The sequence below is a fragment of the Staurois parvus genome, unplaced genomic scaffold (genome assembly GCF_062004578.1).
Source record: "Staurois parvus isolate SC_StPar_1 unplaced genomic scaffold, SC_StPar_1.0 ptg000175l, whole genome shotgun sequence".
In the NCBI taxonomy this organism is placed as follows: Eukaryota; Metazoa; Chordata; class Amphibia; order Anura; family Ranidae; genus Staurois; species Staurois parvus.
Window position 1 is genome coordinate 15,821,747 of NW_028317971.1, and position 27,087 is coordinate 15,848,833.

The 27,087-nt window shown below is 41.7% G+C and overlaps 1 protein-coding gene across 1 annotated transcript; it reads right to left on the reverse strand.

Annotated features, from left to right (window-relative positions):
* On the reverse strand, positions 1-24,995 carry LOC149462461 (lipase maturation factor 2-like). The gene is made up of 13 exons (XM_089676996.1): positions 24,740-24,995; positions 21,620-21,648; positions 20,154-20,350; positions 18,799-18,977; positions 17,646-17,781; positions 15,086-15,217; positions 14,847-14,952; positions 12,929-13,025; positions 11,717-11,899; positions 9,036-9,204; positions 8,352-8,463; positions 5,658-5,766; positions 1-3,360 (listed from the first exon to the last, which is right to left on the reverse strand). Exons 1-13 carry the CDS (start codon positions 24,953-24,955, stop codon positions 3,049-3,051), a joined length of 1,977 nt encoding a protein of 658 aa, XP_089533122.1. The 5' UTR covers positions 24,956-24,995; the 3' UTR covers positions 1-3,048.
* Positions 24,996-27,087: the final 2,092 nt, after the last annotated feature.

The following is a 27,087-nucleotide window of genomic DNA, read 5'->3' on the forward strand; positions in this document are numbered from 1 at the left end:
TGCAAATAAAGCTTTATTACAAAATACAAAATCATCACAATGTGCATAAAATCCAATGAGACAAAAAACTTCTTCCTGAAGAAATAGGGAAACGCCATGATCATGCAGCTAAAAAGCAAATAGTTGAAGAAAAAAAAATACAAAAAACCCCCCAAAATGGTTGGTTCTCAGTAAATAAGGTGAAATAGCACCGAGTTCAAAACAAGCTGTGCACAGATACTTCATTTGCCCTAGCTGCTACCAAGAATAAGTCTTTTGCACAAGTGTTGGATCGATTGCTGCTTTTTAGCAGTTATTAAAGTGAACATTTACTCTGTTTTCAAGTTTGAACAGTAAACATCCCATCTAAAGCTGGCCACATATGGTACAACCTGATTGTACGATCTGTTTAAGGTCCTGTCACGACAAGATTTGGTCTTGTGCCAATGGCAACTCTTTGAGACAATACTGAGATCATTCACAATTCATTGGCAGCTGTGTCTGACTTGCATTTGACCAGCTTCAAGAGTTTTGCTTTTCAATAGACTTGTATGGAAATGCAAAAGTGTTCTGAAGTGACCAAAAGCATATTAACACCAACCTTTAGGTTTGCCAAAAGAATCAGTACCGGGGCCTACATCCACGGATATATGCGGATTGATTCCTTTGGTAAGCAGGCTCTAATACTACATAGTTGCTGGTAAATGTAAATCATATTGCAACATGAGGAACAGCCAGGGGCACTCACAATATACCAGCTAACAGACATAAAAGCCTCTATGTGCCTCTGATTTGCTTTTAACTCATAACTGGTGCCTTACTCAATAGATTTTACAGATAAGCTCCACCACTTAGTAATAATGTCCTTATTGGTCACTAAGACACTCTTATTAGTAAATGCGGCATCCCTAGGCAGGTGCGGGGGGGGGGGGGGGGGTTTGGGGTGTGACACCTATTGCACGGGGCGACACCGGACCCGCCCCACGAAAAGGTAAGTTTTAAAGTAAGCCGACGATCCCCGCAAGATAAATCGTATCTGCGGATTGGGGAGCATAATGGATCAGACTCCGATCCATTATTCTCAATCTGCATATCCAAGCCATCCTGCGGGGATCTTCGGCTTGCTTTAAAAGTTACCTTTTTGTGGAACTCGTACAGAGATCAGTTAACCCCGTATAGGTTGCAAGCCGACGATCTCCGCAGGATGGATCGGATCTGCGGATTGGGGAGGATAATGGTCGGACTTCGATCCATTATGCTCAATCCGCAGATGTGATCCATGCTGCAGGGGGTCGACGGAGGGGGTGTGACCAAGTGTTACTGCACCGGGTGACACCAAGCCTAGGGATGCCCCTGAGTAAATGAGATGGCAGCCATCAGGCCATGATCATAAATTTAGTCATTTTAGTCAGACCGTAGTTTAAAAAAAAAAAAAAAAAGTGATGAGCACAGAAGAGGCTTTTCTGGCCATTACATTTATTATCAGGATACCTTGTTGCGTTTGTTCCTAGGTGGGATAGATAATAGGACACATTTTTAATGTACAGGTTCACTTTGCCTTTCTTCAGAGAAGAGAGTTAAAGCTCAGACTAGACTAGACTTAATATAGAAACCAATAAAAAGTGCCTTTATCCCCTTTTAGGCTATGAGCCTCTCACTGTGCTCCTATGATACAATGATTAGTCAGGTCTGAACCTCACATTTCAACTATATCAAATTAAAAGACAATAAAGGAATGATTTTCATATATCTAATTTCAGCCAAGCTGTGAACACTGAGCTTTTGGTCATAAACATAGCCGTAAAACTGAGCTCTGTTAATGAGCGGCAATTATTTAAGACATAACTGCACTTTCAGAATGGTTTATTTATTTAAACGTGCTGTACCTGCTGCCTTTAAAACAATACAAATATAATGGGTTACCTTTCCTAAAGATAACTCCTGTTCAAGCAGCCTGGTCTAGTTGGAGGTCACGTCATGCTTTGCCATGATCATGCTTTCTCTTGGCCATTACTAAAATCATTGTTTGGAGAAGGGAGTCAAATCTTGCATTCTGAACAAGCAGCATCTCTCCTGGAAACAGCTTAATGAGAGCAAAACAAGATGCACTCACAAAGCCAAGAGCCTACAGGCCTGAAGACTTCACTTCCATAAAGGTAACACAATATAATACGTGTTTTAGAGGCTGCTGGGACATGTACAAGTTTATTATGAAAGTGTTAGAGCTCTACTTTAGCCAGTTAACAATTCGGCATCATACAGCCACAAGAAAAAGATAGGTTTACAAATAGGTTAAATGACCCAGTTTTCACATCCTAAAGAGACGAAGCTGAAGTTTCTAATTTTTAACTTGGCCTGGACCTACTTGATCCATACAGTAATGCACAATAATTGAAACAACCTCCCGCTTACCCAGAATATTCCACCATAGGTATATATACAAAAGCAATAAGGCACATATGGCTTAAGAGATTCACACATCTAAAAAGGCACTTTGGATTTTGGTGGTTTTGCATCATCACATTTTACAGACTGGCTGTAAAAGGACACTCATGTAATAAAGGATGTATACTTGTGTGACTAAAGCATGCAACTCGTTGGTTGTCTCAGACAGGAAAAGAATATGACATACATCAAGCAATCTTCAATTTTTTTTACCATTGATAATAAATTAGGATGCTACAGCCAGTCTTCAATATATACAGCTTAACAGCCAAAATGTTTTATACATTTTTTTTTTTAACCAAAATCTTTAAGACAACAAAAAGGATGGTACTGGCTGTAACATATGTCGTTTGGTGTTCAGATCATCTTATCTTTGTAAAAGCAAAAATATAAAAACAAAATTGAAACTACTGGCAAGAAATGCATATAAAATTCATTGATAAGTGGTTATGCATCCATCCCATGGTGATGGTCTAAAAGGAATAGGCAAATGCCTTTAAGAGAATGCAAAAGAGAGCATGCTCAACATAATTAAAGCCCACCAGTGTATAACCGTACAGACCCACATCCTAGTATTGCGGACGGTAGTGCTTGATGATAGGTCAGTCTCAGGCTTTTGCCCATTCATGAGCTCTTTTCGCGCTTCTTGCTGCTGTGGCCAGCATCTCCCCCAGAGCCTGCAGCACCAGAATCACTGCGTGCACTGCTACCCTTTTGCTTCTTCTTATCGTTTTGTGACTTTGAATGGCTCCGATGCTTGGAGGCTCCTGGTTTGCTTCTTCCCCCCAATAAAGCTTGTAGGGAATTGATAGCAATTATGGCAATAAGAAGTGAGTGCAACAGTAAAGGCGCTGGATAAGGGTGTAAGAAATCACGAATGATCTTAAGTGTAGATGGAAGGGGGGCATCCAGCGAACGCCGAGGAGGTGGCTTGTCCTAGCAGGAAAAAAAAAACACAAACTATCAAACCATTAAAGTGAGAAGTACTTCACACCGTACTGCAGCCACTGCTACTGCAAGAGACAAGTGACTGGAGGAAAGGAAGTTTAACCTCCACAAATGATAAAAGTTCCTAATGGTAAAAGCTGTAAAAATGTGTAATAGATTTACAGCAGTAAATTGTAGCTAAATGGATGGTTTAAAAAAATAATTACCATAACTATAATAAACAAACTATATTTCTGTATATTAAGACGACTGCCACTACCCAGGAGAAAAGCACCAGTCTGACTAAAGTCATAGGCTGCAAGTATACTGATTCATGTACAGGTTCTGTGAATGTAGAAGCATATAAGGTTCTCTTCACAATAAAAACAGAAGCCCATCAATACTTTACCCCACGCGTATAACTGCTCACACCACTAGTACTGTGTAGCAGCAAATAAAATGGGGAGAAACCTTTTAAAAGCCTTAATATCACAGAGGCACCATGCAGCAATGCTCCATTACTCTTCACTGGTTATCACTTTTCTTTCATCTTCAGTTTAATGGTATGTCATGTTGGAAAAAGCTAAAGCTTTCTTGGCTATTTGTGCTGAAAGACAGCAGGCAGTCAAAAAATGTAATATGCTCATTAATGCTTTACTGAAATCATAAATATTACAACACTCCACTAAACACTTCTATGCCACCATGATTTTGCGTCTTTTGTAATCAATATTAATTTCAGAAATAATTCAGAATTTTAAAACTGTACATACCAAGAAAAAAATTATTTTTTTTTTTGGTCAGGCACTACCAGGCTTTGTATATTTTTTAAAATGTAAATGGTGAGCGCTATACAAGTAGATGCAGCTAGCACCAGAGATAGTGACAACAGATCTCAATAAACAGACATACATATAAGGTGCAGCGCATAGAACATATGAAGTAAATAATAAAGCAATAATGTGACAAAAATATATGAATTAAATATACATGTATCTCAGTGCAATCAATGTGATAATAAATAAAAAAGTCCTTCCGATTATAAAATCTGTGCATCAGTGATGTGATCGCAGTAATCACAGCAAATCGTGTTCAGTCCCACACAGTGCTCTGGAGTCCAATGTGCAATCCGCCACCACTATGCACTCACCAGAGGGCTACTTGTTAGGTAGCAAATATGACAAGAGGTCTGTATTATCCACTCTCCGACATCTGTAATGGATCGGTTATATCCTAAAAGGAATTGCTCACCACACAGAGCCCAGAAAATGATATATATAGTGTAGTATTTATTTAAAATTATGCATAAAAGCATTCAACGTGGAAAACAGTAGGATTATTAAATATGCCAAATACCAAGATGGCCTCCATTCCGAAGTACTGACCTGGCGGCGTGACATCAGCAGGTAGGTGCCACCCAAAGCGTATACTAAATACTACACTATATGTACCATTTTACAGGCTCTGTGTGGTGAGCAATTCCTTTTAGGATATAACTGGATCATTACAGATGTTAACACAGGGTTAAGGCATAATGGTGGCCACACAAAATATTGACACTTTGGGCCCAATTTGGACATTTTCACTTAGGGGTGTACTCACTTTTGTTGCCAGCGGTTTAGGCATTAATGGCTGTGTTGAGTTATTTTGAGGGGACAGCAAATTTACACTGTTATACAAGCTGTACACTACTTTACATTGTAGCAAAGTGTCATTTCTTCAGTGTTGTCTCATGAAAATATATAATAAAATATTTACAAAAATGTGAGTGATGTGCTCACTTCTGTGAGATACTGTGTGTCTTTGTAAATGTTTAGACACGGTGGAGCGGACAACTCACTTTTTGTTTATAGTGCATTACAGAAAATGCACCAGAAGGAGATACCCTTGTTTGGTTTCCTGATGTCAAGAGCTGGGACCTCTATTGGGAATATCTTGCCAAAGTCTCCAAAGATATATGTTTCGATCAATCTGAACATTTTGCCTATCACTAACATATGAGATGATGGGAATTTAGAAATGATGTTGCTTAAGGCAGCAAATACTTGACAATTACAAAAGCCTAAAATTAGGTGACTCACTACTAATGCCATTTGCCAACCATTTCCACAATGGTTTCATGCAGGGGTTTACATTTTTAATGCCCACGTAAGATGTATATATTGAAGACCTTCCCAGAGATACTGGTGGTCCTTTTCCTAATTTCTTACTATACTCCTCAAATGATAAATATCTACTAACACCAAACTCTACTAGAAGGACTTTGTCATTAAGCCTTTAAGAAAGCTTGATTAAGCCACACATACCTTAAGTCCATGCTGGCTCAACATGGATTCCAAGGTAGGGTCTCCTATGAACACAGTAGGGAAGTACTCCTCAACATGACGTCGGCGCCACCAGTGACTGGCTGTTTGTCTGGAAAATGGAGCAAAAGTATGAATTAATAGTGAACAGCTACATGAATGAAAACAATAAAGGGCATGTCCATTGTCCAGACTATTAGAGACTATTAGAGATCAATTAAAACATAACCTATAAAAGGCTAACAAATACTAAAATCACTTTCTCACCTTTACTTTAAAGAGTAACATTCCCCTCTGGGTGATCAGTGCACATTGCGAGACTTTTAGCAAACTTGTTGCAGATTCCTACCTTTTGTTATTCTGAATAAATAGCTTTTTGTTAGTCTGTATCCATGTGCAAAATTAATGTGTGTGTGGTAGTGATTTCATAATTATCAATCCGCTGCTGCACATGCAGGGTTCTAATAAGGAAAATTGCACAGTCTGCATCCCTTCAGACATGATTTCCCTTTGGGAGTGTCTCACCAAAAATCAACATTTTTGTTGCAGGGGATGCCCAAAATCTGACCTTAGTGCAAACTTCCAGGAAAATTAGCGATCCAATTACGCAAGCAGGAAATGGCCTTTCTGGGGGCATTCTGTAACCCTCTGTTTAGAGAAAGCCCCCAGGTTGCCCTTTTTTCATTTTACTGAAAATTACAGTGTTGCAGATTGAAAAGTAATTTTTCATAACATTCAATTACATTAGGACTTGTATCGCGCAATTGTATATGCTTTTTTTGGCTACTATGTTTGTTTGCTGTTGCAGAGCCTGTGAGGATAGATAGAGCGCACTAGTGCAACAAAATTGGGCTCAGGTTAAGTATTTAAGGCTGGGGAGGGAGCAGATTTTAACCACTTCCAGTCTGGGCACTTTTACCCCCTTCCTGCCCAGGCCAATTTTCAGCTTTCAGTGCTATCACACTTTGAATGACAATTGCGCGGTCATGCAACACTGAACCCAAATGAATTTTTTACCATTTTTTGAGACAGATTTTGGTGGTATTTATTCACCACTAGGATTATTATTTTTTGCTATGTAAATTAAAAAGTCCACTAATTTTGAAAAAAGGTGTTTTTCTAATAAAATTTTGCAAATAAATAGTATTTCATCATAAATCTTGGCCAAAATTTATTCCGTTATATTTTTAGTAAAAAAAAAAAAAAATAACCTGAATTAGTTTCTAACAAAAAATAATAATTTTTAAACTTTTTTTTCCATTTTTTATTTTTTTGGTGACACTACTACTTGTGGGGGGGGGGTGATAATTTTTTTTTTTTTTTTTTACACTCATTGCTTTCACACCCATAAAGGATGTAAAAGCAATAATTTATCCATTCTTGCAGCCACTGAGAACTACTGAGTGAGCTGTGATTGGTCACAGCTTGTCACATGGTACCAGGCTGTTGTGAATAGCCTTGTACCATGTGACCTCTGTGATCATTCACAGATTTCACACGTAGTAAGCAATGTCAGAAGTGACATCATGGCTTACTACTCTGCAAGTGATCACATGATCGGGACCTCATACAGAGGTCCTGTCCGGAGGACAGAGCGGGCACCGGATCGCGATGCTGCGCGCTCCCAGGGAGCGTGCACAAGCAGGGTGCTGGGAGGCAGTTTATAAACGGCCACCCGCCCCTGCACTGCCACCGTCCGGCTGTTTATATACAACGGCCGGACGGAAGGTGGTTAAAAAGGTATTTATTACCTTAATACAGGGAACGCACGAAGGTAAAAAAAAAACAAAAAAACACTATAGTCTTTTGACCACTTTAACTTGAAGATTAGTAGAATCAGGATACGGTGTAGATCTACAATCATGACAGTAACAAACCAACTTATCTCGCATTAATTAAGTACAAAAGTAACTTTAATTGTCACAGGTAACTGAGGCACGAGAGTGCGGACACCTGCACATAACATTTTCCTTACAATCTGGGGTACGGTACTTGGCAGAAAGTGACCAAATCCCTCATGGGATGAGTAGTCTGTCTCACTGCTCTCCTCACTATTGGCAAGGATACCTATTATACTATAGGTCAACAAACAGGGGAGAAGAGCAGTAAGAGGTGAATTAAGAAGTGACCGTAAGTGGTATGATTTTAGAGAACACGCCAGATTTTAACAAAGATTTTACCAGAATTGCTATTATGTCTGCATTATCATGCTACAGAAAGTCTTCACTTTAAGGCTGTGTTCACACTAGTGTGATTTCAGATATGACTAGAGTCACAGACTTTCAGGACAATCACATTGTTTTTCAAAAGGTGCACATTCACATCAATGCAAATCAGCACTGCACGATTATGGGAAAAGTTTCTGTACTACTTGGGGGCAATTACAGAATACATTTTGCACCATAGAATATGCAAACTGCATACCAGAAGAATCCAAATTGAACTAATCGCATTGAAAATCGGATCAAAATCAGATCGCAGCAGTGTGAACCTAGCCTAAGCATATGTGGAATTGTTTGATCAGTGTATGTACAATTGTGTGAAGCAAAATTATAAAAATATTTTTTGGCATTTTTTTAACCCAAATAATGATAAACCATAGATTCTTCCTGTCCATGCTTATTCACCACAATGGTCTGCAGTGTGTACTGTATATAACAACAACTTGATACCATCTGTTCTAAATGTATTCCTTACCCGGTTTGACCATTTTCTGTAAACCAATACTTGAAGAGTTGTGCTCTTATATAATGAGGGGGGCGAGTACTGAAAGGATATAGCGACTCATCATTCTGCACCAGGCGCACCACTGCAAATGAAAATCACTGAACACATGAGAATAGCATTTTTAAGTCTGGAAGAAATAAATGTATTTCAATCTTAAAATGTGGATTTTCAGGAACAGCAAACAGGTGTAATCAGAAGCATTCCAAGTATGACCTTCAAGGCCGGTTCACACCATAGAAACGCAGTCCAGATGCGTTTCTGCATGCACTTTTTTTTTTTTTTTTTTTTTTACACATTCCAGTTCATTTCCCCACCTCTCTTCTTCTTCAATTTAAATCTCCTCTTCTTCAAATTTAAATAGGGACATATACATTCCACTGTGTTTTACCTCGTTCCAGTACAATTCTGTGCAGAAAAAAATGCAGCCTTCTCTACTTTTTTTTCTTCACCTGGAATGCACTGGAACTGCGAGCACTGATGTGAACTATGACATTGACAACCATATAACCTAATTTCTGTGCTTTTTGAATGCAGAAAAAAAAAAAAAAAAAAAAAAGCGATTATTAACACTTGAACCAAGGACGTTTTTGCACAGTCGGTGCTCAGCTAGTGGCTAATGTTCCCGAAACATTAACTTTCCTAGTAATATCTTACCATCCTGGTTTCCCTGTAGAAGTCGGTGAACAAAGCTGGTAAACCATGGACTCTGTGAGTGATGTCCAAGAGCTGCAAACCACATCTGCCAGTCCAAGCGAGGCTGGTGAGGAGTAATGATTGGAGGAGCTGCACTTATATTTCCTGGCTTATACATGAATTCTATTTCCTGTGGGAAGATTAGGGATTACACAAAGTCAGAATGAATAAGACAAAGCTAGTCTGAGCAATCTAACAATTCTAAAGTCAACTTCACCTTTGACCATTCCAGTGTTAAAAGTATAAAAAATGAACTTTGGACACAAAAGCTTTGATTTAATTATATTCCTCAATAGTCACAAAGGATATAAAACCACTCTGTGTGCACCAAATGTCTTTACATATGGGATTACCACCTTGTTAAGAATATTAGTGACACCACTGTATCGCACATACATAGCCTGTGCGGATGGCGGAGTCCACCTTCTACAGACCGCGTGCAAAAAAAAAAAAAAAAAAAACTTAAGGGGGGTGGATACAAGACAAATCACAAGATGAAAGTGCAGCAGTGACTGGTCTTTATTACAGGAAGCGCTTGCACAGAGGCAATGCTTCACACTGATTTCTACACAGATCTGGAAGACATACACAAAGCCCCCCAAGATTCAAGCAAAAACATGTGACACAGTTGTAGTTGGACAACATGCGCGGATGCCGGAGTTGAGCTCTAAATGGTGTCCCAGTCTACTCAAAACAAAAAGTTAGGTTGGGATATTAGAATTTACCTTTTTGGTTTGCTTTCTTTGAAATAAAACTATTTTTAGATGTAGTATTCCTATCATTTTTACTTTTTAACCACTTGCCCTCCGGAAGATTTACCCCCCTTCCTGACCAGGCCATTTTTTGCGATATGGCACTGCGGTACTTTATCTGACAATTGTGGGATCATGCAACACTGTATATAAATGAAGTTTATGTAATTTCACAAATAGAGCTCTCTTTTGGTGGTATATGGTCACTTCTGTGTTTTTTATGTTTTGGCTATTAACAAAAAAAGACCGACAATTTTGTAAAAAATAAATATATTTTTTTTTTACTATTTGCTATTTGGTTTACGTGAAAGTTATAGGGTCTACAAATGATGGTGTACATACTGGCATTTTTATTTTTTTATAGCAGTAATGGGGCAATCAGCAACTTACAGAGGGACTGCAGCGGGCATTTCGACACTGGATGGGAACTAACTGCCAGTCAGTGACATGAATACGTTGATCAGTGCTAATAAATAGCACTGACACTGCACTAATGACACTGGGCAGGAAGGTGTTAACTGCGTTAGGGAGTGTTTTAGAAACAGAAAAAGTCAGAGCGGTCCATCAGGTGAGCCCATTTTTTTGGGGGGGGGGTGGGGTGGGTGGGTTTTGGTTAACATTTTTATCTGAGTATAGATCTATACTTGTCCCACGCATGTTTGAAGCCATTTACTGTTGACTGCCTCACTACCTCTGCTGGAAGTTTATTGAAAGCATAAACTACTTTCAGCAAAATAATAAGGTCATGTCCCCATATTCTTGATTTTGGTTTTATGTTGAAAATACAATATACTTATTGTGTACTATGTGCTGTTTTACTAAGGAGACATGATGCTTTCTGTCTCTGTGCTGTGCAGAGAGATAGAAAGCAGCACATTCATGCTGACAGGAGAGGGACCTGTGTAGTTTACTTAGATTTCTCCCCTCTCACCTTCGCCACCGATCACTGAGTCCCGGTGATTGACATCCTCAGGAGCCAACAGCAGCAAGGGTAGGGCGGCACGCCTTCACCCAGAAATTAAAAATCACGTATATATTTATGTGATTTTGCACATTGCAACCACCCTGTAGCAGTACATCTGCTATGGGGCGGCAGGCAAGCGGTTAATATGGTCTTGAGAGTTATATTTCACAAAATCTATATCCTTACTTTGAAGGGATTTCCTCACTTCCTGTTTAGGCTATGGGACAGAGAATGAAGGGAAATCTCTCCAAAAACGGGACACATGGCTTAAACAAAGAAAAAACAAAAAAACAAAAATAAAACAACCCCCAGGAGTTATAACTTCCCCTTACTCTTACTTTATATAAAATAAAAAAACGGAGGAAATCCCTGGTTATTGCAAGAGTCACCAGAACTAGTGCCTCACTGGAAGATTTCCCTCCTGCTCCCGTTCTGACTGCACCCCAAATTTTGGAATTTTCCATTATCACTTTCACTCATTGTGATAATAGTTAACAGGACAAATAGGGGAGGGTGAATCTTTCTAATGCAAAGAAAAGATGGCAACAAAAACCTAACAGGTGTTCTAATCCCTTTCCACTCTATCCAAATAAAATAAGTTATCAATATTCGTCTTGGAGCAAACCACTTTACTGTTAAGGTAATAAAACAGCCAGTCCTATCAAAAGCAAGGAATTCTTTACACACTCCTTTCATCACCAAATGCTATGACATGGCACCTGGATGAGATAGTGAGAGTGTTCTCCACACAAAGCTTTCCTTGCCTATAGGGCTCTCCAATTGGCATAGTAGGTCAGAATAACATATGCTGGAAAATCAAAATGAAGATTTGAAGGTGTATGGCTAGCTTCCGAGGCTTCTAAAACAATTTCTAGCATCGCTATCATAAAATCCCTTTGTTTTTGGGAAACAAAATTCATATTTACCGTCCAAGTCTCTTTGTCATAACTTCCTTCTACAACAACTTCTGGTCGGCCACCAACACCAGTCATTCTTCTAAACAAACCATAAGAGTTTGCCAACTGGTATCTATCCACTTTGTTGAACAAATGATTAATAGATGGCCAGAGCTGACCATTAGACTCAAAATCAATGTATGTGTAGGGTACCTGTAAAGAAAAATGGTTAATAAAGAACAACCTGAATCCTGCTGCAACATCACTATACGGAGCATGAAAGTCCAACCTTCTACATACTGACCAGAGAGTAAATAGGCTGGGTGAAATTTGAATGCATGAAAATCTCAGTACATTATTCAGGGAGTTTCCAGGCAATACATAAACAGTTTGGACTATACCTATGGTTCTGTGCTTGCTAATGATGCAGGAAATGTAAATGGCAGCAAACTACTTAAGGGGCTGCTAGACAACCTCACCCAAAAAGTGTGAAAGCAATCTTGCCATGACAGAATCATGAAGAACACCTATGTTTACTTTAATTGTCAAAAAGCTAGTTTCCAAGCAGGACGCAAGGTTCCCTCTCGTGTTTGGGCATTAAAACCGATTCTCACCACTAAGGCTGTATTTACCCCTAGGCATTTTGAAAATGCGTGCAAATTAATGCGTTTTGCGCTACATGCATAGGCTCTCTCACTGATTTCGATGGTCCGCTATATAGACACTGAAGTTGTTCATGTAGCTTTTTAAGTGCTGAGCATTGTGCATGGTTTCTCAAGCATTTTAATGTGTTTGCTTGCAGGGTTTGGGGTTTCACCAATGAACGGCACTGCAATCGCAACACGTTTTAAATGTGCATCATTTCGCTGCATTTGGGGTGCCATTAACAATGAATGGCACTTCAAGCATAACAAGTGTACACATTTTGGACACAACTGCAAACATGCACAATTTTGTGTGCATTTATGAAATCCTTGGGTGTTAATGGCATCACAAGGGTTATAACATTAGCAGAGTCAGCAAAGCTGCTGGGCAGAAAGATTACTCCATTAACACGAGTGATTGTGCCCCAACTTCTGAAAGGGTCTTCATGCAAAACTGCTATTTACAAAATTACTAGCATCTGTTTTCTACAATACTTTTTGGAACCTGGGTAACAAATGGAAGCCCACTTTTTTCTTTTGTTAGGAAAGTGGGATTGTAATTGCTGCAGGCAATTTGTGTAAATGTATAGTATCTTACCAAGCTGACAGCAAACATGCCAACTGCTGCAAAAGAGAAAATAATCCATTGTATCGTTGCCCAGAACTTCAAGAAAATGCCGCGAACAGACGCACTCCTGATAAAAACAGAAACAAGGCTCAAAAAAATACATATTTGGTCTATTATGTGGAGAATATACAAAATGTATAGCAAAAATAGCTTTTTACCAATAGGCAAGTCTACCCAGAAATTATCTCTTTATGGCAGATACAATAACCCACCAGAACTGTCAAAAAGTTGTGTATGTCAGAGGGAAAAACTCCATGTGCAAGGTCATGGAGTTACACCTAGCTAGAGTTAAGCTTGGGTATGTTTGGATGCATTTCCAAACCCACGTCTGAGCCAAATCAGGAAGCTGTCACTTGTATTGGGTCAATCATCACCCACACTGCAGCTGCTCATATACAAAGGACAACATACAAAGCCTGGTTCTGTGCTTAGCATGATATTTTTCATCCTGTGTTATTACCTCCACTCAGTGAAACACTAAGGGCTAGTTCACACCAGATGCAGGCCAGTGCGTTTTGCATGCATGCACAGTGTTTTCCATGTATTTCAATGGCACTAGTTCACACCAGTGCAGTCAGATCCAGTCTGTTTCCGGTGAAAAAAAAAAAAAAAAAAAAAAAAGAGAACATGCTGCATTTTGTTCTACAGCGAACCATACTGAAGCATAACACACTGCAACAAAACTGACCCGGAACAGAGAATGGTGTGAACTGTAAGCAACAACATATCCATATGCATCCGATGTGCATTTTTCTGGTGTGAACTGGCCCTCAAAGAGCAAGTTTTCCAGAAACTATCTGCTTAGTTTTTACCAAACACCAATTTCCGCATATGTCTCACCTTTTGCTTATATTAGTTTTTAACATTCACCCTCCTGGATTTTCCACTGGAACACAAACATTTCAGAGCTGTGGTATTACCACCCCCCCAATGCCCACCTAAAAGATAACATGCCACAGCATATGTAACTTGGACTCTTGAGTTTGACAGGTGGCACTGCCTGTGAAACTTACCGATTATAGTTGATGGGAAAGTGCTGCAACTGCTTACCAAGCACTTAGCTTGCAGCGCAGTATTTCAATACAAAAAAAAATCCAGCTTCGGCTTGGGTAAATGGAAAAAAAAAAAAAATCAAAAAAAAAAAAAAAAAAAAAAGGTCCTAGTGTATGTAGAGCTCACATGCAGTAACTCAAGGGCTCTATGAATGGGAATGCTGAAGCTTCAACTGCTCTGGAAAGCATCCTTCTCTGCTTGTACAACCTGGCACCCACCCCGGTAGGTCACTCACATTCCGCACTGACTCCACAATCAAATGTCAGTACTAAGTGACCGGAAGATATATCCATCTTTCTTTGTGAAGCCATAGTTGTGTCTCTGTTCTTTGCAGCTCTTCCTGCCTTGGTTTCCTTCTGGAAATGCTGCTAGAAAAACTAACCATATACCCACTTAGATGCTTTGGGATCTTTTTCAAGCTTCTCATAAATGCTAAAATGTATTATGAAATTTTAAAAGCAAGTTAGGATTTCAGGATCTCATCACCCATTACATCCTACAGGCTGGATCACACTGCCCAAACACTAAACCGCAGAGGTTTAGTGTGTGGGCAGCTCTCCGTTCCGACTGCAGTGAGCCAGCGGTGTGATGTAAGTTTCACCAGTCATCGCAGTATAGGTGAACAGGCACTACAGGTGATGGATGCAAAAGTTTCCCATGACTGATGTTTCTAATTCGGTCATGCTTGAAGAGAGAAAAAAAAAAAAAAATGTATGCTGAAAACCAGCTAATTTTTAGTATGTTCCTTCTATAACTGAAGTCCTAAGAGATGCTTTATTCTAAGACAAGATGAGAAAGTAATAGCATGCTGTATATTTACTAGTGTTGTACTCACCTGTACATGCCTTTGAGAATCTCCCAACCTAGGGAAGCAGCGCCTATCCAGATAGATGGAAAGGTGAGTGTCCTGAGCCACTGCAGAAAGTCATGATAGGTAAAGGCTGTAAAGGTAAAAAGGCAGATTTTTTTTTTTCCCCAAACAGAAATAACATAATTGGTATGCATAAAGAGAAAAAAAAACAAACACAAACTCTGAAGCTTAGTTGGCAAAACCGAAAATAATGGGCCACTTACCTGTTTTGGATTCAACAGTATAATTTTCTAAGTTGATTTGAAGTTCAAAATATTTTAAAGTCCAAAAAGCAAGTAACCCAAAAGCAAGGAGATCCAAGAGCACAACTAAAGTCTTTATAGAGAACCCCCGACCTATAAAAAAAACAAAAAACACAACTAAAATCAGAACAGAATTAATGCAAGTAGATACAAACCTAATCTAGTTACCTTGTCTGTACATCATTTGTAATTAAAGTTGTTCTAAAGGCAGAAGGTTGTTTGCTTTACAAGCGGTAATATTATTATTATACAGTATTTATATAGCGCCAAAATGTTTGCTCAACACTGTACATTATAGTGGGGGACAGTACATGAGACAATACAGTAACAATACACAAGGGGTTCGAGAGCCCTGCTCCTTGGAGCTTACAATCTAAGAGGGAGGGGATAGTGGTACAGGAGGAAATGGCTGTGGGGGATGGAGTGGTAGGAGGAGTGGAGATCGGCTGTTAGGTGAGGGTGGGGTAGGCTTCCCTAAAGAGATGGGTTTTCAGGGTGCGCCTAAAATGTGAGGAGGGTAGATGACAGTCTGATGGATTGGGGTAGTGAGTTCCAGAGGATGGGGGAAGACCTGGAGAAGTCCTGGAGTCGGGCATGGGAGGAGGGAACTGGAGAGTAGGAGGTCTTGTGAGGCGCGAAGAGTACGTGTTGGGTGGTATTTGGATATCAGGTCGGTGAGGTAGTTTGGGGCAGTATTATGAATAGCTTTATTAAACGTATTTGAAAAAAAAAAAAAAAGTTTCCCCCCTGCAAAGTAATAGAATGTGCTAGTATGCATTGTATACTAGCACATTATGTGAAACTTACCTTAAAACGAAGCCCTCCAGCTGCGCGCTGTCACCGCTGACAAGGCTTCTCGGGCTGCAGTTGCTTGAACGGCTGAGCTGTCGATGACATCACTCGCTAGTTTCGTCCACGGGTATGCCGTTCCTTCAGAGCTCATGCGCCGGTGATGTCACCAGCTGCAGCTCTGTAGAATATCTCCTAAACGGTGCACATTTAGGAGAGATTCATTTTTCCTACAGGTAAGCTTTATTATAAACTCACTTGTAGTTAAAAATAGAAATGGAGAGTTTACTACCAGTTTACTGCATTCCGTGCCTTAAGGTAAAACACCTTCTGGGTGCAGCTCCCTCCCCCACCACCCCGATATTTATTTGATCCACATCTTAATCCAGTGTTGTGCATGAGAGCAGCGGCTCTGCCGTGTCTCTCCCTCCTCACTGGTTCACACAGTTTCTGCTATCACAGCCAGTGAGCCAACGAGGAGAGAATGGGGGGGGGGCCGAGCGGCACTCTGTGTGAATGGACAATGTCCATTCACAGGAGTGCAGCTCAGAAGTGAGCCTGTGAGTACCTCCAGAGCAAGAGGCTTGCTCTCATGGCACTCGGTATAGGGAAGGAGCCAGGACCGCCAGCGGGGAATGCAGAAAGAAAAGGATTGGGGCTGCTCTGTACAAAACTATTGCATACAGCAGGTAAGTATACGTTTGTTTTTTTAAAGAATACACAACCTTTAGAGTCACTTTAACTACCGGTGTACCCCATCTTCATACAGGTGACAAACTATACAGTGTTCACCATTTCACTCACCAGAGACACTACATACAATGAGTGAGGGAATTACTATAGAGGGGGCCCCTAGAACACACCTAGTCTGACTGTTGGCAATCATGGAAGGATCTATGATATTGTGGTTCAATGGGCTCCCACAATGATTTATTAAATTGTTACTAAACCAACAAGAGTAAAATCAATCTGTTTATGCAGTAAAGCATGCTTGTTATACTCACTGTGGAACCTCAGGGGTTAATCCTCAGTATCGTGTAAAAAGGATGTCTGATCCTGTCCTCTTTGATCCTCCCCTTCTTCCAGTGTCTCCTAAATATCTCCTGACAGAACAGAGGCTCAGGGGCAAGCTGCACATGCTCAGTTTGGTGGGTATTGCTAAAGTATTTTCTTTATCCTTGGGAGAGTGCATGTGATCAGCACAGGGCCAATCAGCACTGTCCAGACAGAGGTCAGGGGTCCTGCATCCTCCTACAGGAGAACAAAAACTCCACCTACAAGCTTTACCCAGTGTTCTGCTGGACACTGATAGAAGTCACAAGACTGCTCTAACTTCTGATGAGAAAAGGTATTTAGCAGTTTATATTTACTAAAATAATTACATTTCCATGTTCGGCGTACTGTGGGAAACCAGATATAGTGAATGCAGGGTCCTGGGTTTAGTAACATTTTAAGCTACTACTAATATTTACAAAGTATGGAATATTATATTTCAGTGTGAAGAGAAGCCTGCAATTACCCCATATTTGTTCAAACTGCATATTCGAAGACCTTTCAGCTGCTTTTAGGATCCAAAAAAATGCAGACTAAAATTTTTTTTAATACAAAGTATTTTTGGCAGACCGCAATTAAACAACCAGAATATTGGTTAGCATACTGCACATAGATCTTGAATGAAAGTTAGGCATTTGTGATAGCTATCATCGTATAATAAGGACCATGAGGTAGTCACCTTTCTGCTGTGCTTTTTTGCCCTTCTGCTCCGCTTTTAAATGCTGGTCATCCAGAAGAGGAATGCAAAGAACTAGGGTCAGTAGGTTAAAGAAATTGTAATTTCCAGTGAATATGATTAGGACCTGTAAGATAACCTAATAAAAGCAAACAAGGAAAATCATCAGTACAAAGGCCTAATTCCGATCGGCATTAACAAACTTGTCATTATATGTACTCCTAGGATATTTTTAAATAAATATTGATTTTTAATGGGATAATGCAGCATGTGAGGAGAATGGAATTCTGTGCATTCAGAGGTCAATTAAACCCTGAAGGCATTTAAACGCATGTAGACACATGTAAACATGCATAGATGCAAGTACATTTAGGGCTCATGCACATTGCTGCTCCTACATGCACTTTTTTATGGGGCTTTGGGTGTTTTTTTGCCTAAGCTCCTGAACACACCTCAAAATCCTGTGTGTCCATGCAAACATAGACTTCTACCAAAGTTTAGGAGCAGCAGTGTTTAGAGGCAGTAAAATGCTCCTCTCCTGAATGTAGAAGATTCGCGTTCAGAAAAGAGTTTTGGCAGAAAAACATTTGACATGGCAAAAACGTATGCGAGTCTAAATGTGCGTTAATACTAGGCGCATTTAGTGCTTGGGAGTTCATTCCTTTCAATGGCCAGAATAAATTACTATTCTGCCCAATGAAACGAAGTAATGGCTAAGTGTTGTTCTGCTGCCAGGAAAAAAGCGTCTAGGGAGTTGGTTATGAGCGTCCAGTGGGCACGAACCTTTAAGTTCTGCAATGGCACAACAAAATCACCTGTTCTTTATGTGCCCTGTTTACATCACAATATTAGTAACGTGCAGATTTCTTTCATGTATCAAACTCATAGAAAACGTGCATGAAAACTGATGTCTCTGCAAATCAGTTTCCAGCAGTTTTTCTGCACGTATGGTGTGAACGAGCCCTTACAGTATGAAAAGTTGATCTGGGAAGCAAAAGGTTAGTTTATACTTTTCAGATAATTTCTCCTGAAAAATGCAGGAGGCTAGGGTGAATGTAGCCTACCAGTGAAATCTGAAGGCCTAAATACTGCATTCTGTACACAGATATGAAACATTAAAATTATCAGAATACATTAAAAAAAACAACAAACTTACCTGAGAATAAAATGAAAAAAGCTGAAGCCTTCGGGAAGGCAGGAAGAAAAGCCACGGAACCCCAATTTCTATGACAAATGTAGCAACTACTGACAATTTTTGGAACCACACAGGAAGCTGATGGGCAAACCAGGCAGCTGGAGTTGGGAGACACTGGGTCTCATAGTGATAGGTAAGAGCTAAGAAAGAGGGAACAGCCGTAAAAAGAAATACATAAGAATAATTAGGCCAATTCTTGAAAAGTCCACTTTTATTATTTTCACATGTATCTCAATGCCCTTTTATACACCGTGGAAAAATGAACTTTTCTTTGCATAAGTAATGTTCCTTTGTTCCTTATATTTTTTTTTTTTTAATACTGACCTCCAAACAGAAAGTATGGAATTTTATTAGGGAAACTGATGGCAATAAAATCCTAAGAAAGGTTCTCACGCTTCCCCATTATCCAACACTACTGTCCTTGCTGGCCTCCTATAAAAGATTCCAGTTGCTGCTTGAACCATTTTAAAAATAGGGACAAGGCACAGATGAGCAAGACAAAAGCTTGTGCGTGTCTGAGGGGCTGGGAGTAATAGGACAAAAAAAATGGACAAATGCAGAGAAGGAAGCCAGAAGAAAAGGAAAGGACCCATCGAAAGAACACAGGTTAACAGTAGGGTAGAAGGAGAAACTGATAAAGATCGGAGATACTAGAAGAAGCACCCCTTCTGATAATTCTCCAGACCTGAGTTCACAAAAAGGGATTAGGCCTGGGTGCACACTGATGTGGTGTGGGAAACGCAGCAATTCCTGTGTTCATGCGAACTACTGCGGGTGTCTGTTAAGTTAATGACACCCAAAAACGCAGCGCATTTGCCTGAATCGAATCGCATGGGTATGAACACCCATGCAATCTGGTTCTAGTGCAGGAAGAAAAAAAAGTGTGTGCACCTTTTTCATGTGGATGCAGTGCGTTCTGAATGGGCTCAAATAGCACCGCACAGGATAGCATGCGATTTGCACATGAATGTAGTGCAATTCCTGTGTGAATCACATGCAGTTCCAAAGTGTAAACTGGGGCTTAGTGAGGAATGGTATCTATACCTGCCCAGGAAAATAGCCCCAAAGGCTGCCAGAAAAAGGGCAAAATAATTGAAGAAAAAAAAAAAAAAAAAACTACAAACACCCCCCCTCCAAAACGACATCACTTTCTGACAAGTAACTAACTAAAGACTGAAGTTCCAGTATCCAAGGAAGGAGTATGGTGATAGAGAAGGCGCAACATTTTAGTGTCAGAACTGTATACAATAAAAAAAACAAAACAGAATTTCAAAAGGTGAATAGTAGAAAAATGAAAGTAATACAGCTGGCCTCACCTGTCAAACCCCACCATGTGGGACACCGGCTAGTTAGTTTTACTACTCCAGATGCAAACATAAGTCTAAAAAGCAGCCATCGAATTAGCCAGAATGTGATGCCATCATGAGAACTCCAGGTATTTGTCTTCGAGCGTAAAGCACGCAGTGGAGCCACTAGTATTGTTAGAAATCCAGCTTCTAGCAGAAGACTGTCCCTGAAATAAACAGAAAATCATATTCTGCTCTACTATGAATTACTTTCATTAAAGCTTAACTCTGGGAAATGTATAACTTATCCCTTGCAGTGGGGCTGTGCCCACATGGCAAGGGTTAATTGCTCGTTTACATGAAGGGGACATAGAAAAGAAGATCTTACCTGATCCACTGCAAGATTAGTTCCTGCAGTGTCTTTTCCTCTGCACTCCTGACATCATCAAGACCCATGCAGGGTTCATAACCCTGCAATGGATGTTTTATCAAGAATAGTTGTGCCATGTATTGTCCCCCCTATTGTACAGCACTGAGCAAACCCTTTGGCGCTATATAAACTCGTAGTAATAATAATAATAATAATAATAATAGTTCAGCATCGGGGAGTGGAGGATCAAGTGCTTTTATTATCCCCTTGATGAAACAGTTACCCCTAACAGTGGGGCTGTGTCTGATGATTTTCAAGTTTCCTCAGCTTGGGCTTTAACCACTTGCCTACCAGGCACTTTCACCCTCTTCCTGCCCAGGCCAATTTTCAGCACTGTCGCACTTTGAATGAGAATTGCACGGTCATGCAACACTGTACTCACATGAAATTTTTATCATTTTTTTAAAGACAGATATAGCTTTCTTTTGGTGGTATTTAAATCACCTCTGGTCTTTTTTTTTGTTAAACCAAAAACAACTGAAAGTTTTGAAAAAAAAGTTTGTTTCTTAGTTTGTTATAAAATTTTGTAAATAAGTAATTTTTCTCTTTCACTGATGTGCGCTAATGAGGCTGCAGTGATGGGCACTGACAAGCATCACTGATGGGCACTGAAAGGCAGCACTCATATATGGCACTGACAGACAGCACTGATTGGCAGCACTGAAAGGTGGCTCAGATGGGCACTGGTAGGCACTGGCAGGCACTGGCAGGTGGCACTGATGGGGCTACACTGATCATCAGGGCACTGACCATCAGTGCCCTGATGATCAGTGCAGATGTCCCCTCTGAGGAAAGCTGATTATCGGCTCTCCTCTCCTCATGAGCTGTCAGCACGTGCGGAGAGGAATGCCAATAACAGGCATTTTCCTATTTACATGCGATCAGCTGTGGTTGGACACAGCTGATCACATGACAGAGCCGACGTCGTCGGCTCTTTCCGCTGAGTCCCAGGGAGGTCATATGACGTCCTTCCAGAACAAGAGAACCATCGCCCACCCCTCATTTCTTTATATGGTGGGCGGGAAGCGGTTAAAGACACATCAACAGCTGCAAATCAGACACTTACCATTGGAAATACAGGAATACTTGTCCGACCTGCAGACACAGAATACGAAATATGGTTTTAAATAGAAATATCAGAATAGATAACCCATCATAAAACAATCATAGAGGCTACCTCTTCTTCTCAATTGCAAGATGACCCCTTCCCCATTTTGAGGTTTATTTCAAACCCCCGAGTTATATTAAAGGCCAAGTAAACCTTTAGCAACCCATTACATGTTAAAGGAGAAGTTCACCTTTCAGCAAAAAATGATAAATGCACATTTTTTTGTGCATTTATTATTTTTTGTTTTGGAAGGTTGTAAAGCATTGTACCAGTGATCAGAAAATCAGTGATGCCATGCAGGTCTCCTGCAGACCTGTCACTATATCCACTTCCTTGTACCTCGTATGGGGAAGCCAATACTTTGACAGGAAGACTCAAATCAACTACCACAGCAGTCACAGCGCCTTGATAGTTCGTTAAGAACTACAAGCTGTAAGCCGCAAAGGCTGCTGGGCTTTGTAGTTTTCTCATTCACAGAAGACTGTGAAACAGTGATGTGGCTGGGCAGACGCTCACGTGGCCTGAGCTTTTTAAACAGTGACAGATAATGGGAGGAGAAGTTCCCCCGTTAGCTGTCACAACAAAGGATCGGGGGACGCTGGGGCCAGTCCGTTCGTAACATGTTACACCCTGAATATGGGTGTGACATGTAACATGTTACAAAAGGTGAACTTATCCTTTAAACCTGTATTTAGTATGTAACATGTTATGCACCAGTCCACACACCTCCAGATTCCCCCCCCCCCTCCCCCCCCATTTTCCATGACAGAAGGCAGGTGTTCCTCTCCTTTCATCAGCTGTCACAATTTAAAAACAGTGCGGCCATACAGGGCTCCACCCACAAAATCGCATCATTCATTCACAGGAATTTGTGAATGAGCGAACTACAAGTCCCATCTGCCACTGCGGGAGACAGCTTGTAGTTCTCAATGAACTGTGAGAGCAGACTTTATAGAGGTACGGGGAGAAAGCTGTAGGCACTGTCTGCAGGAACCTGATATGGCACCTTGCTGATCACGGGTGCAATGCTCTGCAGAAACATTTTTTTTCCTGCAAAAACATGTGCAGTTATTTAATTTTTTTGTACAGTAAACAGCCTTTAAGTGAATCGGGACATGAACACAACACAAAGGCTGCCACTGGTAACACTCTACCTTGGGTGGCACCATAATGTGGATGGGGTCTCTAGAAATGAGCTGCTTATTTAAGCTAGCCTATTATATGCTTTTTGTTCTCTTACACAGTAAAATAGCAAATTACTATACCTGGAAAACGTTTGTAAAATGAGTGATAACTAGATTTAACCGTTTCAATACCGGGCAATTTTACACCTTCCTGCCCAGGCCATTTTTCAGGTTTCAGCGCTCTCACACTTTGAATGACAATTGCGCGGTCATACAACACTGTACCCAAATTAAAATTTTATCATTTTCTTCACACAACTAGAGCTTTCTTTTGGTGGTATTTAATCACCGCTGAGGTTTTTATTTTTTGCTAAATTAACAAAAAAAGAACAAAAATTTTGAAAAAAAAACACATTTTTCTTTGTTTCTGTTATAAAAGTTTACAAATAAATAATTGTTCTTCATAAATTTAGGCCGAGATGTATTCTGCTACATGTCTTTGGTGAAAATAAACCAAATTAAGATGTATTTTTTAGTTTGTAGGAAAGTTATAGAGTTCACAAACTATGGTATAGATCTGAATATTGATCAATCCTGAAGTACTGACAGCCAATCTAATTTCTTGAGGTCCAAGAATGTCAGGATAGTACAGATATCCCCAAATGACCCCTTTTTGCAGAGTAGACAGTCCGACGTACTTCATAAGAGGCATGGCGAGTTTTTTGAAGTTGTATTTTTTTGTGATAATTTTTCGGAAAATGAAAAAATGTAAAAAATTATTTTCACTATTTTGTTTTTTACATACTGTCACCAGTGCAGTACAGTGCCATCATATAACTGGCATGGCGGTGAACAGGGACACTGACTGGTGACAGTATGAAAAAAAAATATATTTTTTTTTAAAAATTTTTTTATTTTTTTATTAGATTTAATTTTTTATTACATTTTTTTTATTTTTTTTAAGATTTTTTTTTCATATTTTACTATGACCAAAGTAGTACAATGTTACCATAGCAACATTGTACTACTTTGGGGAAGTGATCAGTATTTTTTTTTTTTTTTTTTTATACACAATTTGCTTATAGCAAAGAATTACTTTGCTATAAGCAAGCATTTACCTGAATGAAATCGATTCATTCAGCTTTTTTTTTTTGTGCTTAGCTGTGATTTGGTCACAGCTAATCACATGACATGTACATGTGATTAGCTGTGACCATTCACAGCTAGGCACTAGTATACAATGGATGGCATCATAAATGAAGCCATCCATTGTATACAACTGTCATGTGACCTGCTGTGATTGGTCACAGCAGGTCACATGGTACCAGCAACGGGAGCCGGTACTCAGATCTGTCATCGGCCGTGTCCGAGGTGCACAGCCGGTGACAGATCGCACTGCTGCGCCGCTCTGCATTAGCACAAACTGCGCATGTGCGGGAGCACGCCAAATGGCGTGCACCCGGAATGCAGGGACACTTTTGAAGCCGCCAAACGGCCATTAGCTGGGCGGCTAATGGTTAATGCCAATGTAACCCACCAAGACACTCTGTAAAAGGGATCTGTTCATCCTGTTTCCAGGTATTTGGCATGCATGTGTGACCATCTGGATAAATGCCAGCCATGAAAGGTTACATAAACCGTGTGTTCTCACCATTTTAATATAGCACTGCTAAACACTAAGAAAATCACTGGAATGTATTCCACAAGATCTGAAATTGTGGCATAATGTGAGTACCAGCACTTTGAATAATCTCGGGAGATAAGGTGGTAAGATCCCTGCGCCTAAGCAACTTGCTCAGCGGCAGCAATTTTGATGAGCAAGAAAAAAAAGTACGACTTTAACTCTTCATACCTCCTAATCTTCCATAAACATAAAGCTGGCAGCGAGTGTCAGCAGTTCCAGCCTTTACAGTTAGAAAGCGGTACAAGCTATGGATACACAAGGACAACACACCTGATACACAGATAAGTAGAGGATCCACAGCAGGAGGAACACCAGGCTGTCACGGAGGACACTGAAAAGCAATGCACCCACAGAAAGGAGAACTCCTAGTAAGCAGATGAGTTCCATGCCTTGCTCTGTATCCAGTCCTACCCTGGGGCCTAGCCAGAGCAGAGTAGGGGAGTCCTTCAGTTGTTCCCAAAATCCTTTACCAGTGAAGCGCAGCATCCTCCAAGCAGGCAGGACTCCTTCACGGCCATACAAACCTGAAATGATAAAAGAGCCCAATTAGAAATCTAGATCAAGGTTTGTCAACCTTTCTTCATTCACGACAACCTTTGAAAATGTGCAAAATCTCAAGGCACCCCAGTCTAAAATGGAGCCCCCCCATAACATCAAACGTTCTCAGACACACCCTCTCTTCCCCTTTGACATCAAAGTCTTTATTTTCCCAATCTTTTACATCAGAGTTAGCAGTCCCATTCCACCCCTCACCCCTCAGAGTCCCCCACCCTTCATATTAGAGTCCTCAGCCTCCCCCCTTCTGAGTCTTAAGTAGCCCCTTCCACATCAGAGTCCCAAGTAGCCCCCCCTCCTCCTCCTTTCACATCAGAGTCCCAAGTAGCCCCCCCCCCTCCTCCTCCTTTCACATCAGAGTCCCAAGTAGCCCCCCCCCTCCTCCTTTCACATCAGAGTCCCAAGTAGCCGCCCCCTCCTCCTTTCACATCAGAGTCCCAAGTAGCCCCCCCCCTCCTCCTTTCACATCAGAGTCCCAAGTAGCCGCCCCCTCCTCCTCCTTTCACATCAGAGTCCCAAGTAGCCCCCCCCCTCCTCCTCCTTTCACATCAGAGTCCCAAGTAGCCCCCCCCTCCTCCTCCTTTCACATCAGAGTCCCAAGTAGCCCCCCCCTCCTCCTCCTTTCACATCAGAGTCCCAAGTAGCCCCCCCCCTCCTCCTCCTTTCACATCAGAGTCCCAAGTAGCCCCCCCCCCCTCCTCCTCCTTTCACATCAGAGTCCCAAGTAGCCCCCCCCCCCTCCTCCTCCTTTCACATCAGAGTCCCAAGTAGCCCCCCCCCTCCTCCTCCTTTCACATCAGAGTCCCAAGTAGCCCCCCCCCCTCCTCCTTTCACATCAGAGTCCCAAGTAGCCCCCCCCCTCCTCCTCCTCCTTTCACATCAGAGTCCCAAGTAGCCCCCCCCCTCCTCCTTTCACATCAGAGTCCCAAGTAGCCGCCCCCTCCTCCTTTCACATCAGAGCCCCAAGTAGCCGCCCCCTCCTCCTTTCACATCAGAGTCCCAAGTAGCCGCCCCCTCCTCCTTTCACATCAGAGTCCCAAGTAGCCGCCCCCTCCTCCTTTCACATCAGAGTCCCAAGTAGCCGCCCCCTCCTCCTTTCACATCAGAGTCCCAAGTAGCCGCCCCCCCCCCCTCCTCCTTTCACATCAGAGTCCCAAGTAGCCGCCCCCCCTCCTCCTCCTTTCACATCAGAGTCCCAAGTAGCCCCCCCCCTCCTTTCACATCAGAGTCCCAAGTAGCCCCCCCCCCCTTTCACATCAGAGTCCCAAGTAGCCCCCCCCCTCCTCCTCCTCTCACATCAGAGTCCCAAGTAGCCCCCCCCCTCCTCCTCCTCTCACATCAGAGTCTCAAGTAGCCCCCTCCTCCTCCTCTCACATCAGAGTCTCAAGTAGCCCCCTCCTCCTCCTTTCACATCAGAGTCCCAAGTAGCCCCCCCCCCTCCTCCTTTCACATCAGAGTCCCAAGTAGCCCCCCCCTCCTCCTTTCACATCAGAGCCCCAAGTAGCCGCCCCCTCCTCCTTTCACATCAGAGTCCCAAGTAGCCCCCCCCCCTCCTCCTTTCACATCAGAGTCCCAAGTAGCCCCCCCCCCCCCTCCTCCTTTCACATCAGAGTCCCAAGTAGCCGCCCCCTCCTCCTTTCACATCAGAGTCCCAAGTAGCCGCCCCCCCTCCTCCTCCTTTCACATCAGAGTCCCAAGTAGCCGCCCCCCCTCCTCCTCCTTTCACATCAGAGTCCCAAGTAGCCGCCCCCCCTCCTCCTCCTTTCACATCAGAGTCCCAAGTAGCCCCCCCCCCTCCTTTCACATCAGAGTCCCAAGTAGCCCCCCCCCTCCTCCTCCTCTCACATCAGAGTCCCAAGTAGCCCCCCCCCTCCTCCTCTCACATCAGAGTCTCAAGTAGCCCCCTCCTCCTCCTCCTCCTCTCACATCAGAGTCTCAAGTAGCCCCCTCCTCCTCCTTTCACATCAGAGTCCCAAGTAGCCCCCCCCTCCTCCTTTCACATCAGAGTCCCAAGTAGCCCCCCCCTCCTCCTTTCACATCAGAGTCCCAAGTAGCCCCCCCCT

Coding starts and splice junctions, on each gene's coding strand:
- LOC149462461 (XM_089676996.1), bottom strand. CDS start 24,955: ATGCTGCGCTTCACTGGTAAAGGATTTTGGGAACAACTGAAGGACTCC. Junction 21,649..24,739: donor TCTACTTATCTGTGTATCAG/GTGTGTTGTCCT, acceptor CTGTGTCTGCAG/GTCGGACAAGTATTCCTGTA. Junction 20,351..21,619: donor GTATTCCTGTATTTCCAATG/GTAAGTGTCTGA, acceptor TGTTTATTTCAG/GGACAGTCTTCTGCTAGAAG.